The 15,967-nt window shown below is 49.5% G+C and overlaps 5 protein-coding genes across 5 annotated transcripts; 2 read left to right on the top strand and 3 right to left on the bottom strand.

Annotated features, from left to right (window-relative positions):
- Positions 1-42: 42 nt before the first annotated feature.
- On the bottom strand, positions 43-2,030 carry METBIDRAFT_93511 (alpha-ketoacid dehydrogenase kinase family protein). The gene has a single exon (XM_018859364.1). The coding sequence runs from the start codon at positions 1,764-1,766 to the stop codon at positions 312-314; it is 1,455 nt and encodes a 484-aa protein (XP_018713321.1). The 5' UTR covers positions 1,767-2,030; the 3' UTR covers positions 43-311.
- An 874-nt stretch (positions 2,031-2,904) lies between these two features.
- METBIDRAFT_93459 (uncharacterized protein) lies at positions 2,905-5,106 on the top strand. The gene has a single exon (XM_018859362.1). It carries the CDS (start codon positions 3,045-3,047, stop codon positions 4,833-4,835), a length of 1,791 nt encoding a protein of 596 aa, XP_018713320.1. The 5' UTR covers positions 2,905-3,044; the 3' UTR covers positions 4,836-5,106.
- A 270-nt stretch (positions 5,107-5,376) lies between these two features.
- METBIDRAFT_38502 (uncharacterized protein) lies at positions 5,377-6,216 on the top strand (the record flags this gene model as incomplete). Its single annotated transcript, XM_018857013.1, has 1 exon — positions 5,377-6,216. The coding sequence occupies one exon, from the start codon at positions 5,377-5,379 to the stop codon at positions 6,214-6,216; it is 840 nt and encodes a 279-aa protein (XP_018713319.1).
- Positions 6,217-8,105: 1,889 nt separating this feature from the next.
- RAD6 (E2 ubiquitin-conjugating protein) lies at positions 8,106-8,612 on the bottom strand (the record flags this gene model as incomplete). Its single annotated transcript, XM_018856761.1, has 1 exon — positions 8,106-8,612. One exon carries the CDS (start codon positions 8,610-8,612, stop codon positions 8,106-8,108), a length of 507 nt encoding a protein of 168 aa, XP_018713318.1.
- Positions 8,613-10,739, bottom strand: METBIDRAFT_93446 (proteinase B). Its single transcript, XM_018859360.1, has 2 exons — positions 9,105-10,739; positions 8,613-8,972 (listed from the first exon to the last, which is right to left on the bottom strand). The coding sequence occupies exons 1-2, from the start codon at positions 10,644-10,646 to the stop codon at positions 8,910-8,912; spliced, it is 1,605 nt and encodes a 534-aa protein (XP_018713317.1). The 5' UTR covers positions 10,647-10,739; the 3' UTR covers positions 8,613-8,909.
- Positions 10,740-15,967: the final 5,228 nt, after the last annotated feature.

The following is a 15,967-nucleotide window of genomic DNA, read 5'->3' as shown; positions in this document are numbered from 1 at the left end:
TTGAAGTGAGCAGTTTTGCTCTGTGCTGGGTTAATTAAGCGTTTCGCGTTGTGAGGCGCGCGAGGCCTAAACCAGCTTCATTAAAATCACCACCGACATATAGAAATGATCTTTTGCTTTTCTTTCCTACTATTCCTCTATGAGGCAAAAAAAGGGTGTCTAGTCCAGTTTCATCCCGATATCCAGCGGTTAGGACTTGCTCGTTCCAGCAGAGCGAGTGGATCTGTCGTATGAATGAGCAGAACAGACCGTGTATCATGCCTGTGCTTGATACCTCGTAGCAAACAAATATCAAAGAGCTTGCTTTTGTTTCAGGCTCTGTCCAACTGAATCACATTAGTATGGAAACCAAGCTTGCTTAGCGTCAAGCAAGTGTCGCTGCCGTACCCCTCCAACGAATTCATCGTTAGATTGCCATTCCAGTAGTCTGCGTAAACCTTGCACATGGGCAATCCAAGGCCCAATTTATACTTATATTGTCTTGTAGTCAACTGCTCCAAGGTCGACTTTTTTGTCTTGGTCGAAATCTGCTCCACATCGGCCACCGAAGTCTGGTCCAAGCCATTCTGAGCCTCGACGATCGACGAGCCAGCAGCAGTGACCTGCAAGTTCGAGTACATCTGAAGCCCTGGGATTCTGTGGAAGTTCTTGAGTGATTTTCTGGCAAGCTCGGGCAGCTTTCCGAACGACCACATTGACTCGAGCTTGCTGTGACTGATGCCCCCGCCGCGGTCGGAAATCCTGAACACAATTTGCTTCTTCGAGTCTATGATTGTGATTTTTATGGGCGGAAGCTTGCCGCTGGAAACCTTCCCGTGTGTATTGATGGTTGCTTCGAAAGAATTACGCAAGATTTCGCCAAAAAGGTAATGAAGATGAGGAACCATGAACTGGAAGCTTGCATCCACGTCGCCCTCGATGACGAGACCGGGCATTTTGGATTGATCCGGAAAATACCCAAGCATGGACTCCAGCACCAACTTGCCCACCTTTTCGAATTGCTCTCGCGCGTTGCAGTTCTGGAAAATCTCCCCAATGTAGTCGGGAGGGTTTTCCTGGTACGGGTGCTTCTTGTGGATTTCAGTGAGGGACAAATGCTCTTCGACAATGACTCGCCTACTGATTCGGGACCGAAGCATGGAGCTCATAAATAGATCGAGCTCGTGCTGTGGGAGATTCTCGAGAATTGACAGCTCGAGAGCACCCATCATTAGATGCGAGAGGTTGAACACGTGCTGGTCCAAAAGAGCACTGATCACTTTGCAAAACTCGTCGTTCTCGCTGAGCGAGTTGATGGTTCCAATTTTGCGGAATGCGTTGAACAGATGGTAGTAACTTTCGTAGATCTGAGCCAAATGAAAGTTGTTGACCACACCAAACGGGAGCGTTTGCAAATCTCTGATTCTCATGGCCAATCTTATGGGGAGCTCTAGCCGCACGAAGTTGGCAGACGCAAGCACTTTCTGCTTGGTGAGCTTTTTGCCATATCCAGCCAATTGCCGGAGTGATACTGGATGGGGCAGCTTTTGGGAGTATTTCAACAAAACCTCGTTCTGGTAGAAGTGCTGTGGGGTCAAGATATTGGAAAACGACGGGAAGGCCCCCAAATCGTTCATGTGTTCCGCGATATGTTCTTTGCTTACGAGAGAGAGAAATTCCTCGTCGATGTACGAGTGCTTGGCGATTGGAGACCTGTGTTTTGGAGTCGAAAGCTGTCTGGCTTGCAAGGACACTTGCCTAAAAGAATTACAACCTCTAAAAGCCATTTCGCATTAAAAAGCTGGACGTTTTCTTTCACTTGAGCGGGGTTGGTAGGGTAATGGACAGATAAGGCTATCACGTCCGAGCTAGCTGAGAACCAAAGTGCGAGTGATCTGGTGGTCAGTCACTTGAGTCAGAAGCGCCAACGCAAAGTTCCTTCGAAGCAATTATCTTGTGAAGATGGAAGTGATCCAAAAGTAAGCTAAAAGTGGCGGTCAAGAATGTATGTGCTTGACGACCAGGTGGTGTTTGGGGCGGACGATAGAATGCGCATACAGTACTCCATTTTATTGGATGTTGCAATCTTCTGAATGTCTGCAATCTTCAAAGTGTTCTATAATACTTAGATCGTTATAAAGCAGGCTTGATTGAATATGTTTCATGGTGGTGCAGAATTGGCAGTATTGATTGAATGTTGCAACTTTGTTGTTGTGCAAGGATTACCAAAAACAGAGAGAAGTGAGACTTCTTAGCAATTGTCATGATTTGGACGCTCGATTCCAAAAACCTCGAAAGAGCATTGTCCAAATTTCTCGACCTGCTAACAATTGTGTTAGAAATAAAAAACAAATACCATCTTTTTTTGAGTATAAACTTAAATCTATGTGCGTTAGGATCACCAAAGTCATTAACGGAGGCTTTGATACTACTTAACATCTCACGAAATGCTCGAATGGTTGCGTATCATCATGTGATGCCCCATGAAAACGACCAAAAATTTGCTTCTTCCCCTCAATAGAAATTAAATCTGTCAGTCAAAAATCCCAGGTAATGTCTACATTTGTTCAAATTATTAGTTATACCATGGTATTTAATTCATGGTACGACTTCCAGTACAACAGATCGAGCACAACAGATCCGGTACAAAAAACCAATACACCCAGTAAAAATTTCAAGGCTACCAGTAAAAAAAGAAAATTTCCGGCCAAACGACTCGAGGCTGTGACCCGCTACAAAAGGCCATATGACAGAAACAAATGCATTCGAGGCAGTGGGATCTGACCCTTTTTACCCAGAGCACGTGACCCGAAGTCGGCATATATGCACAACTGCTGGCTGGACCACGCCACTCTGCAGGTCGCGCCAGCCACCCCAGATCAATTACTTTGCCTAATTGGGAGACCCTCTGAAAGACGTCGTATTCCTTCAATTGCCCCAGGTTGCCTGGACTTTTTACCTAGAGTTATCAAGGCTAGGAAAACCACGGTTTCAGTCTATGCTTTTTTGATCAGCGAGCTGCCTTTTGTCATTGGAGATTCCAAGCAAGAACTACACCAGTAGACATGAATGTTTCCCGAAATGCCTACTACACATCCGAATATCTCAAGGATCAGCGCTATGGGCAAGAAAAAGTGTTAAAGATCCAGCCAGGGGCAGTTCCGAGTCACGTGGCACCACCAGATCTGACGAGGTGCCGACAGCAATCCACTCAGCCGAAGTTTCCTTGGCCAGAAACACAAGCCCAATTTGCCAATCGAGCAAAGCCCCGAAAAGGACACGATGATCTTGACAGCCAAATGACCCCCGCACAGCTAAACCACATAGCTCTAAAAACTAAGCAGCGGCGAGATTCTCGGTCCCTTGTGGACTACCAAGATTATTATAGCTCGAGACATGCACGTGGAACAAGGAATGTACCACAAAGCACTGGTACCGTAAAACATGGCAACACCATGCTGTTTCTGAACAATGCAGCCGAGACAGAAAATAGAAACATGGCAGAATACCCATACAATGCTTACGATGGTGCATTTTTCGAGGGTGACGACACTTCGCTGTATGCGAATCATGGGCGATTTTCCGCCCCCATCGACCTTCAGAAGCAACATGGGAGGGCTAAAAGCATAAAACCTAACCTTACCCAAGAAAGGCCCACGGACGTGTACAATGCAGGAAAAAACGGCCGATCGAGTCCAATGGATGTTGTGTTCGAGGACCCCAGTAAGCGAGACTTGACCAAGAAACAGAAGGTCACACAAGCCTTCAGGCAGATGAAAACCAAGTTGGGGAGAACCGAATATGCTCACTACGACTACAGCCAGGGCATGGCGCATGATGAGCCCGAAAGCTTGGTTGTCCGAAGCGAATACGGCGACCCGGAACTGGACGAACTGTCCCCAGAGCCAGGGGATCAATTTCGAGACCAAGGTGAGTCCGGGCTGGCCTTGAGGCCGCACGCAAAAGAGAACAACGACTCAGACGACTGGCGCTCTTCTTTTTCTGGGGTGAAAGAAACGATCCACGGTGAATGGAAGAGGCTTCAAGCTTCGCTGGCGTCAGATGTTCCGAGGAACGGCGGCGAAGGACCCAACGGGCGATTCACACACGGCCATTCAGAAGATGGTCCTCATGTTCTGTGTGAGAACGCAGCCCCCAGGATTCCGGAGGATACCAATGGATTCAATCCGTTGTGGAGCTACATGCTTTCATGGCTCGTATATCAATCGTGCGACGGTGCCGCAGATACGAGTGAAGGGAAAATCTCCGAGATTCGGGACGAAGACGAGAACACTACATCAGCTCCAGCCCGGCAGCTTGAGCCTTACAGGAGCACCGGTGGCGAAGCTAAAAATCCAGGCGAAAGACGCCTCAAGAGAGTTGGCAAGAAATACAGAGGCATCTTGCTGAAATGGAACCAGCCTGCGCTGAGCCGAAAGAACATGGTCAAGACAACGGCACATGGGATGGTCAATAGGGACCACCGTTTGGATGTGGCTGAAAGCGGGGTGGATGCCGAGACTGTGCCCAGCCACGAATGCGAAGCATATGAATCGGACCTTCCGGGCAGCCCCATGGCCACTGCACAATTGCATGAGGGCTCGCCGACCGTGATCATCTCCAACATCAATAAGCTCATCAAAAACATCAAGATCATGCGGATCCTTTTTGCGCCGATCGACGTGGTGGCGGAGAATTTCCCCCGGCTCCAGACGTTTGTGATATTCATCGAGCTTTTCATCTTCATGTGGATCTTGTATGAGCTTTCTCTACTCATTGATGCGTTATGCATGGCGGTGAAGGCGGTGTGTGCTCCGATGATTGCCGTGGGGAAGTTCATGAATCGAATAGTGTGACAGGCCCGCCAGTGCTCTTTCTGTCAGCTTCAAGGTTTTTTTAGGGATTACTTGATTGAAACTATTGAATGGGGGATCCGCAACGTGTGCTTATTCAACGATTATCCAACGAGAGGCAGCGAGTGTTTATTGATGAGAGATATTCAGCGAGTGATCAGTGGGGATATTCAGAGAATGGTTTAGAGGGAGAGATTCGACGAGGGATTTTTCAATGGGAATCCTCCAGTGGGAAATGACCCAACGAAGTATTATCAACGAAATACCCTTCAACCCCACCTATAACAAGAGATACTTCAACGCGATTTTCGATGAGAGTGATTACTGGATGGCGTGTCTTGCATCAGGACAGAGTTAGCCTGAGACTCCAAAAGTAGGTTCTTGACCAAACCATATGGCCCCATGAAAGCGTTTTTGCCCTTCCAATTCACGCACTCAATAACAGCCTGTCTACTGGACCCATGGGCGCAGATGCAGAGTCGCACCCAATGCGATACTTCGCAGCTCCAGCCTCCAGTTCTGGAGTATCTTCGTTTTAGAGCAGATGTACAAACTGCACCCCCACTCGGTGCTCCGTGGCACTGGCGGCTACAACAGTCGCCATTTGCAGCAGGCGTTGAAAAAGAACAGATCTTTTTTCACCACGCAAAACATCTTGCAGAAGCCGCAGGATGCCGTGCCCCAGGTCAACGGAAAGAAACTTACACCACAAGAGGCCAAGCTCGAGGCAGCAAAACTCGCCATGAGCTCGCTCAAAGAAGTGGGGTCGCTTTTCTCCTCGGGTAACGATGATGCCGTGCAGCCCATCGACTCGAGCCCTGTGTTCGAGAACCCGTATGTATTTGGGACCTTGAATGTGGTCCACCAGGGCCAGGTGGCCAAGGAACTCCAGGAGAAATTTGACGGGAAGTGGTCCAAGTTGACCGACAAGGACAAAAGGCTAGGGTACTACATAGCGTATGGAAACTGGGGCGTGCGGGAGAACTTCCACCAGTGGAACTCGCCGGACGCACCGTGGGATTTGCCCTTCACAGTGCCCTCCAAAATCCGAACGGCCAGCCCCAGCCCCGGCGACAAAATCCACAAGCTAGAGCCCGTGTACCTCGCAGAGACCGAGGTCAGAAAGTCGCAGTTCGACACCAAGAAAACGGACCCGGTGACGAAGACGTTCATCTACATCACTGCGTTTGTCATTGTTTTTGCGTTGGCAAGAGACAAGAAGGTGGGAGAGGAGGGCAAGCCCGTGGAGTATATTTCCGTTGACCAGTATGCCAAGCAAAGGGAGGACGAAAAGCGGGAGCTCCAGCTCAAGCAGGACGCGGAGAAGGAGGCCGCGTTGGCCAAGGCTAGGGCCCGCAAATGGTACTATCTCTGGTTGAAGTGAGCCAGGGGAAATCCAGGCGTGGCGGTCACAGACAGAGAGTCTTGGACTGGCTTTGTATGTCCCTGACGGGGAGGCGGTTTCCGAGCCCTGCGATTTGCGTTTGCAATGTGATTGCAATGCGACATTCTGGATGTTGTTGTACATAGACCATCTAAGGTCATATATCGTAAAGTAAAGTTATATATACCTTATGATTTATATTTTTATCTTCATTAATCCTTCTATTCTATCTAAGGAAAAATATGACTCACATAAGATGTCATAAGTAAAAAACAAACATGAGATTTATATCATATTTGAGAAGGTCATTAAATTTATATGTTATTAATAGTATTATACATCATCTTGATTTGTATATCTTAAATAAAAATGTTTTAAAAATTCTACATTTCTCTAAATGCTTTTATGATTATAAATACAGGCTATATATAAACATTAGTACATAAAATGTAAAACTTAAGTATTCATTTTCTACTTTTATTTGGATGTGGTTATCACAAATAAGTTAATATAGATATACAAACCAGATTTGTCTTTCACTTCAATTCACGTATCTTTATCGGTTATTGCTACAACCACTTATTCAGTCATTGATTAACCTTTTTAATCAACACTTGTAGATGAATAGAACGTCTGCTTTCGGGCTTATTGTATTTAATTTTTTACTATTCTTTTTTCAAATCTCTTAAGAAGTTTCAAAGTTCCTTCTTAGTACATTTTTAACTCAACGCCTTAAATATAACTACTTGTTCAATACATTTAGCATCTTATTGGTCATACCTAAATAAGCTATAGCATTTTTAGCGGATCTATTAGGTCTAACACCAGAACTATGTATCTCACCTGTACTCTCTACTAGTGGTTCTAATATTAAGTTAATGAAATGTTGTAATGCTCTATCTTTTAAAGTTGGAATACCTAATGGTGTCGCGTTGCCGGACTTGGCTCGGGGCGCCTGGAAAGCTTGTGCAGTGGCTGCGATGTGCTACGATGATCCGGCGAAGCATTGGAGAACTCTCAATGGAGCCGTGTTCCGGTGGAGGCTACGGTGCAATGCAAAGGAGGTGTATATTTTGTGATGCTGGTACATATGTCTACAAACCTGTCTGGGCCAGTGAGTCACATTCAATGTCGAGCATCGATCCGCCTCGTGTCCACCAGTCGGATTTGTGTGCTCTGAGAACAGGCAGCAAGGCAGGCGTTTGCGGGCTGCGTTTGGTGTTGTGTTTCCATGATGGAATCTGAGCCGAAGGAAATCGAACGCGGGGATTGCAGGCGGGCATGGGCCAAAGGGATTTAGAGAAATGCCTGGAAGACGAAAAGGATTTGAGGGGACTAAAATGGCAGGCCGATGCGAAAGACACCTGACGATGTCTGACAAGAGGCGGGATCAAAGGAGACCAGTCATCAAGTCATCCAAGTCAGCAAAGACATCGAGTCATCGAGTCAGCAAAGACAGCAAAGTCAGCAAAGCCAGCAAAGACAGCAAAGACAGCAAAGACAGCAAAGTCAGCAAAGACAGCAAAGTCAGCAAAGACATCAAGTCAGCAAAGACAGCAAAGTCAGCAAAGTCAGCAAAGACAGCAAAGTCAGCAAAGACATCAAGTCAGCAAAGACATCAGGAGACATAGAAGACATCAAAGTCAGAAAGTCAGCAAAGACATCAAATCATCAAAGACACCAAGTCATCAAGAGACATCAAGAGACATCAAGAGACATCAAATGACATCAAATGACACCAACAGACACCAACAGACACCAACAGACACCAACAGACGCCGCAATGAAACCTCAACTACACCTTACACCAAACACCTCAGATCGCTCAGCACGTGCCAAAGACACCACGCACACAGGACAATGCCCAAAACGGCCGGTTTGCCCGCGCATCAGGCATCCTCCTCCATTTCGTCTTCGTCGCTGTCGTCGCTATCGTCGTCCTCTTCGTTCCAGCTGTTTTCAACAGTCTCCCGCACACGCTTGATATATTGCGAGCGGTGGTCCTTATACAAGTTGGCCGCCTCCACATTGGCCGGCGACGAAATGTTCGGGTCGTTGAGCAACGACTGGATGGACGTCAAAATACTCGACACGTCGTAGGTGGGCGACCAGCGGTTTTGCAAAATATCTAGGCACAATTCGCCGCTGGCATACACGTTGGGATGGAACATCTCGCTGAGAAATTTGACCAGCGGCGGCTTGTTGGGGTACTGCTCGTCAAACTGCAAGCCCAAGCGGAAAGTGCCGTCTTCAAACGGCGTTTCGGCGGGGCCGATAATCACAGCATTCCACGACATCACGTTATCTGGAACAGGCAGAGCCGACACGCCGCTGGGAGCGTCCAGCTGCATGCGCTTGAAATCCCTCATGAGTCTTCTTTTGGCAGGCGTGGACATTGTGGACAGAGCGGTGATTTCAGGTGAGTATATACAGAGTGGGGGCGTGGGCAGGAAGAAGCAAGGGAGGGTTTGGTGCTTTTGCCAATGTAGTACGCCGTTCTTGAAGCGAGCCTGCTTAGTGAGCGGCACGGCCTGCACACAGGCGCGGGCCTCGCGTCCGCACCTCCAGAAAAAGGCCGAATCCCATGGAATGCCTTCTCGCGTAGCCCATGTACGCCAGGCGTCGCCCGCCCCACGAACGCGGCTCCCCATCCAGCGGCACACCACGGACGGGCTACTGTGGCGGAAGCTACTTTAGATTTCTTGTGTGTATTTAGTAGTACGCGCGCGCGCGTGCACCGCGGCGGACATTCCCGGCTCGACAGAGACAGGGCTAGACAGGGAACGGCCTCACTCCTTGTGGAACCCCGCCACCAAGTTCTTGACGTCCTCGGCCATTTGCTTGGTGATCTCGTCGGCGTCCGCCAAAAGGGTGTCGAGCTTCTCGGCGAAAGTCCCCTCCGCCTTTGGCGCATGTGCCTCGTGCGTGCCTGCCCAGAAGTCGGTCAAGTTGTGACCCGCACCGTTGAAGGCCAACACGTTCGGAGTGCCGTCCTCAGGAAGTCCCGACAACACACCGGACGTACCGAAACCGATCAAGTTCTTCTTCAACTGCGTGGTGGACACCCCTTTGTCCGACACGAAAAACTCAGAGCCAGCTCCGGGTTGCAAGGAAAGGTAGTAGGTCAACAAACCACAAATGTGAGGCGACGCCATCGAAGTTCCACTCAACGTCGCGGTCGAGGTCTCTGAGCCAATGTACGTACTGAGGATGTTGAGGCCCGGCGCAAAGATGTCGACGGCACTACCGTAGTTCGAGAAGTAAGCTCTGGCGTCGGAGATGGTCGACGCGCCAACAGTGATGGCCAACTCTGCAGACGCAGGAGAAGAGTTGGAGGCGTCCTGGTTCTCGTTACCGGCTGCAACGGCAAAGTGAATGCCCGACTTCACTGCAGCGTTCACAGCCATGTCAAGGGCAGGAGACTTGCCACCTCCCAACGACATGTTGGCGGTGGAGCCCTTGAATCCCTTCTTCTTGGCCTTGACGGCTGCCTGGTGAGACTGCGCGGCGAACTCCACTCCCTTGACTACATCAGACATGGAGCCCGAGCCGTTCGACCTCAACACCTTGACACCGACAACCTCGGCTTTCTTGGCAACACCGTAGTCCTTGGAGGCAATGGTTCCAGCGCAATGGGTGCCGTGGCCGTTGCCGTCGGTGTCGGTGTCGCCGGTGGGAATGGTCTTGCCCCACTTGGCTCTTCCTTCAAATTGCAAGTGGTCAATGTAAACACCAGTGTCAATCACGTACGCGGTCACACCCTCGCCGCCCTCATTGTCGTAAAGGTATTGGTTGAAGTTTCCCAAGGAGAGAGGGTTGCGGTGAGACACACGCGCCAAGCCCCACGGGGCGCTCTTTTGGATGTCAAACTCGTTGGCGTACACCATGGAATCCTTCTCGACAAAAGCAACAGCGGGGTCGCGGCGGATCCACTCAAGCGTCGAGTCCAAGAAGTAGCCCGAGTATCCGCTCAAAGAGTCGGCAATGTTGAAGATGTCCGAAATTCCGCCCTCGACGTTTGCGTCCTTGATAGAGGCAAAGTAAGAGTCGGAGGAGTCGGTTTGGCCCACGTCTTGGGCATGTCTCTCCGCAATCCATTCTCTGTGGAACTGCGCCATGTTCTCCTCGACATTGGTCTTGAAAACGACAATGTATTTGTGAGCAATCACATTGCGCTCGTTCTCCAAGAATGGGGCAGCCAAGCTGGAGGAGATCTTCTTCTCAAAATCAGCGAAACGGGTGGCAGCAGCAGGCACCAAAGAGCCAGCGGCCTCGTTCAAGTGCTTGGCAGACTCGCCCACAGCATGTTTCAAGTCCTGGAGGCCTGTGCCTTTGAAGGTCTCAATGACGTCACCGACATTTGGAATGGTCAACGCATTGGCGCCAAGACAGGCCAAAATGGAAAGGGCTACCGAGCGAGAAAGCAACATTCGATCAGTTTAACGGGTGAGCTTGAAAGGGGAATGTAATTTACAAGCAAAAAGCAGCAAATCAAAGCGGTTGAAGCGGGTGCGAAATTTGGGCTGGGCGGGCTGATGGGGCGGGTTTTATAATTGTAGGGTGAGGCTGTGGATTTCTTTTGACCGATAGAAAAAAGAAGGGATCCAGAAGTCTCTGCTAAAAAAGGGGGCGCGGGGTGGACTGGTGGCGATAAGCGCCTTTTATACATTTCTGGGGTCGCGCACGAGTGACCAAACGAAGTGGCCCGCTGTGTGCAGGAACTGCGACATCGGCGTGGAGTGTGTGGCTGGATACTGTGTGGCTGGACTTTCCCTTTATTTGGAACACGCGAAGACATCGGAAGTTTGACTTTTGACCCATTGGCTGACTAGTAGGAGGCAACATTCAGGGTGGTATACTGGGCTTTTTCTTTCTTTTTTTTCACTTTGGAACGGTGTGAAGAAGTCACGTCTATTTCTAGACCGTAGATGAACGAACATGGCATTACGTCACGTGGCGCTCCAGGCCAGATGCCCGTGGGAGGGTGAGCCAATGCATGAGTCATTAGCCAAGTTTCATGGAGACTCACAGATATACTGGGCATTTTCCTGAGCTTGCAACTCTCCAATTTTCTTGGTATCTTTTGTTGCCTCGAATATGCTCTTTGGCATACTGGATTGTGGATGCGCGCTTAGTAGATAAACCAATTTGGAAGAGATTGACAGGGCTTTTGGAACAGTTTTAGGAGTTTTTCTAGGAAAGATATTTAGCGGATTTTCGGAAGATTCTAGGAAGTGTGTAGACGACGCTCCGGGCACAAATCACTGCGGCTATTCCCAGCGTTCTTCAAGATGCAACAGCCTTTGAAGAACTCATCACTCATGCACCGCCACCAACTTGCGGCTCTCTCTTTGGGTGTTTTTTTTTATCTGCCCACGAGTCAAAACCTACCATATAAAATTTTTGTTTCAAAACACCGAAGCCATGTTTGGTGTACGCGTCTTGTGGGTGTTTGTACACGCGAAACTCGACTCCCAGCCTGTTTGGGTTATTTCCCTGGAATCTTATAATTCCATTATAGTTATTATGGAGGCGATTAGGAGCTTGTTGTATTGCGGTTAGATCTGGGCGGGCGAGAAAATACGTCATAAGACCCCGCGCCTTATCGGGCCCAGCTTGGGCGATAAGGCGGCGCGGGCTCATACGCAAGACAATGTCGCGTTTGCTTGTCTATCGCGAATAGGGTTTCTTATCTCCCTCCGTTTAATTTCTGATATTGCCGTCGGAGAACTCCTGGGCTTGCCTAGTATCTTGAGGCCTGTGTCGATATTCACTTTCGGAGGCCATTGGGTCTACATGGAAGATTTTCTGCATTTGACGGACGCTTGCCGCGCCACTAATTTCGGAGGTCTATACTGTGATTCCATGTGTCGCAACACCTGACAGTTGGTACAGTTTTACAGGACAATCTCTCGGACCCAGCCTATGTCATTTCGGACGCAAGTGTCGCTCTATATTCTGTGAAAACCCTCGGCTCATGTCTATCCACGACTGCCAACATCTGGATCTGAGCAAAGAGTACCCAATCCGTTCTGGTGTGTAGAATTGTGTTCAAATCTCTCGATAACGCACGATTGTCATCAACTACTTAAAAACAAGCATGTGCCTCACGTTGGATTGCCTCATGAAATGCTAGATTTGCGGCTTGCGTTCACAACTATGATATTAAACTTTGAAATCAAGGACTTAAATTCCCTAGTTTTAGCGTAGTAAGTTCCAGTCTATTGACTAAGCAATACTTACTTACAAGCTTAAAGCATGCCTCATATCAAACTAAGGCACGGACCCATCAAGGTCCCATTAAAGTTTTGCCACGCCCCCATCATGCACCGTACATGCGGGAGGCCCGAGAAAGGCAGGCCCATCGAAATCTGGAGCACCTTTCTCCACAAGTCCATCATGCAGCGTGTTGCATGAGCCAGCTTTGAGCACCGTCTATTCCCTGCACCGCCACGGCTCTGTAGATCATGTTCTCGTGGTACTGCCCCTCGCATACCAAAAGATCCACGAACTTCTTCTTTCTCTGCATGTTTTCGCTGACACAGAACCAGAGCTTGCTGGATGTAGAAGAGCGTTTCCCGGAATTGATCGGGAGACTGGGAGAGGCGATTTTGGGAAGTAGGTCGGCTTTCACATGCGCCAATGCCTCCTTGAGGCCGAGCTTCTCGTTGCCGTTGGCACACTCTCGGTTCTGGCACCACAGATGGCCGCACCCCCTTGTCAACTGGAGCACGTACTTTCTTTCGATCCGCAGCTGTAGCTTCGTGTTGCTGGGGTCATGGGTGCTGGAATAAAGAGGCCCGTAGCATGTTTCACACAAGCCCAAGGGGTTTTGCGGCAGCAGCGAGGCGTTGGCACAATTGGCGTTCACGCACTTGGGATACGACTCGGCGTTTCTCTCAGCTTTGACCAACTCGTGTATTTTCAAGTGGCTCGCGAGTTCCTTGTTGCGGAGCACCTTTCCGCACTGGTAGCACTCCGCGGTTTTGTTGCCACACTCGTTTTCGTGGTGGGTCAAGTTTAGGAAGCGGTCTTCAAAGGTGCTTTCGCCCTGCGGCAACACCAAGTGGCAGAACTGGCATTCGTGCAACTTGGAGGCACACGACGCGGCCTTGTGGTTCTGCACCAAGGCGAGAAACGTCTCGTGCTCTGTCTTGTCGGTGCATTTGTCGCATCGGTAGGGCTGGTTGTGGTATAGGCGATCGTGCTTGAACTTGAAAAGGGCAGAGTCGCCGTGAACATCGGCGCACTTGTCACAGTGCCAGTGCGTGGCAGGGACTTGCTTTGGAAATACTTGCCCACACGAGCACCGCACGTTATTGCGATAGCAGAACGCCTCGTGCAACTGCAACTTGCTGTGTTCAACCTGAACGTGGCAGTTCGCGCATTTGGCTTTATTGGCCGAGTCCTCCACAGATGCCGTGTCGACGGCAAGATGATCGGAAACACTTATGGCCACCGTGCTTTTGTGCTCCCAGCAGAATGGCACCACATAGAGCCATAGGTTGTCCAGGCCGGGGCCTCTGAGGCGAGAGTTGGAGATGACATCGCTCGCCGTGTCTATGACCACCGACTTCAGGAGCGTGGTTCCGCAGTCTTGTGCCATCGTGCTCCACATGAAGTTGTCCAAGTTGAGAAGCTTGTCGAGACTGCAGAGGAGGTCCGAATTGTACGGGTCGTCTGGGCTTGTCATCTGGAGAGCCGCGGTGTGGGGGAACCGTAGAAGATCCAATTTGTATATGCGCGGATGTGCCGTCTTGTTCAACGGCTCAACCTCAAGCGTGGCGCCCGCCGTGATTTCGGGAATGTCGTCGAACTTGAGCATCTCAGACTCATGGTGCAACTGCTGTGCGGCCATGATGTCGTTGAGGGGTTCCACGTCGAGAGTTATGTCCGTGTCCACCACTAATACCAGAGGTGCGTTTGCAGCCTCCACTACAAGCTCCACGTCCATGCCCGCAACCGCATCGGTATAGCAAAATCGCTGCGTTTCAGAGAGCGTCGTATACTGGGTGCTCAAAAACGACTCCAAGTAGTATTTCCAGTTGGTCACATGGGGGTAGAATTGGGCCGGGCGAATGCGCAACGAGGTCGCTCTGGGAACCGTGTTCTGCAACTCACACGAGGCGACATCGGACCCGAGCCGGGCCGCGATTTGCTGCGGCACCAACACGGTGTTTTCAGGCGCCGTGAACTCTCTCACTCCGACGAGAACCTTGTTGTTGAGAGAAAACACCATGGGATGGGGCAACTGGTCATGTGACGCGACCGCCTCTGCAAGAAGCGATGGGGGAAGGATGCATTTATCGGAGAAGGCAGGAAGCGAGCCGGATATCTCGATTCGGAACTTGGCCGCCATGTCTGCGAGTCGGTGTTTTCCAAGAAGCCGTGAGTGTCGGTTGTTTGGATCTTGTAAGCTTTGGGTGGATTTTGGACATGGGCCGGCCAGTATGGCTGCGCGCGGCCGACCATATATATTAGCCGGCTACAGGCCATGGCCGTAGTGTAGGACATTTGAGCTCGGCTGCCTTTATGGGCACTGGGTGTATGTATTGGCGCAGTAGCTTTCAACTATTTGAATTTATTGGTATTGTGTATGCTCAACCGGGACATTTTTTGTGTTGATTTGTGTGTTTGATTGGAACCGTATATATTCATGGCATGTATATTAATGTCGGGGGACTGTGCCCATTCTTAGACTCCAGTCCTTGCGAGCGCGTTTTGTGAGCATCCTATAAAGAGCAGCTCCAAACGGGGCTATTTCTTGTGGCTGCTTGTTTGCAAGAGTAGATTATCCCGGGGGACGAAAGCAAACGCTGTCGCCGAGAATCACTTGCTCGAAGTATCGGCCGACCTATTTCTAGCGCGAGTTCTGACGAGATTAAATCAAGCACCCACGACACGCTTATCTTGCGGCCACCCATGAACGACTCGGAAACTGTTGCATGATGCCGATGGACTTCTGGTGTTGATAAGGCAATGTGCTTTTGATATGCTGCGTATGACTTGCATCTATACGAAAAGCCTTTATATATGGGCCACCACAGCATGCGGCATTGGACACTTATATAATCGCATGGATCAGATATATCTACGTCCAGCCAGTGCAGTCAGAATATACACAGTACGGCTTACAACAAATAGAATAAAGATAAGAACTCGTGCAATTCTGAGGCCCAGCTACTTACTCGCGGATATTGATGGTGATATATTGGGCTGTATTGGCTGGTGCGCAGACTTTCAAAACGCTCTTCCTGGGACTGAGGTCAAGAGTTTTGACACAAAATCTTGCCTCGGCTGAAATAAGTGAATGCTTGCATCTTTCCGGCTTTTTCAGTAGCTAGAGACAGATAATACAGTTGTGGCGGATGCAAATTCACATATGCATCTCACCGTCTGAGGCAGAAACTGACAGGCCTCACTGCCTAGACCAGAAATCCAAAAAGTACCAGTGAAGTCGAGACTCTTTTTTTAGCGGTGGTAGTTGGGTGGCCACACGATTGAGCTCACACGACAAAGGCGTTCACAATTCATCGTGAAAACACACAATTGAGTTCATCTCGGGCTTCGGAAATGGTTCGGCACTCCACGAGCCGAAATATATATGGTGGCAATATTCTGATTTTTTTTAAAAAGATCCACGGAAACAATATCTAACAGTACGGCTCAAGCAAGCCGTGCATCATTGAGAACATTGTCATGATCAACTCGAAAACGGTAGAGAAGTGCCAGACACGAACAAATACAGGTC

The sequence above is a fragment of the Metschnikowia bicuspidata genome (assembly GCF_001664035.1).
Source record: "Metschnikowia bicuspidata var. bicuspidata NRRL YB-4993 chromosome Unknown METBIscaffold_1, whole genome shotgun sequence".
In the NCBI taxonomy this organism is placed as follows: Eukaryota; Fungi; Ascomycota; class Pichiomycetes; order Serinales; family Metschnikowiaceae; genus Metschnikowia; species Metschnikowia bicuspidata.
The sequence above is the reverse complement of the archived record's forward strand: the minus strand, read 5'-3'. Positions and strand labels throughout refer to the sequence as shown.

What these genes read in the sequence shown, in the direction of transcription:
- METBIDRAFT_93446 (XM_018859360.1), bottom strand. Translation starts at nt 10,646, where the DNA reads ATGTTGCTTTCTCGCTCGGTAGCCCTTTCCATTTTGGCCTGTCTTGGC. An exon ending in CAAAGGCGGAGGGGACTTTC is followed by an intron (nt 8,973 to 9,104) that starts GCCGAGAAGCTC and finishes GTCTCTGTCGAG; the next exon opens with CCGGGAATGTCCGCCGCGGT.
- METBIDRAFT_93459 (XM_018859362.1), top strand. Translation starts at nt 3,045, where the DNA reads ATGAATGTTTCCCGAAATGCCTACTACACATCCGAATATCTCAAGGAT.
- METBIDRAFT_93511 (XM_018859364.1), bottom strand. Translation starts at nt 1,766, where the DNA reads ATGGCTTTTAGAGGTTGTAATTCTTTTAGGCAAGTGTCCTTGCAAGCC.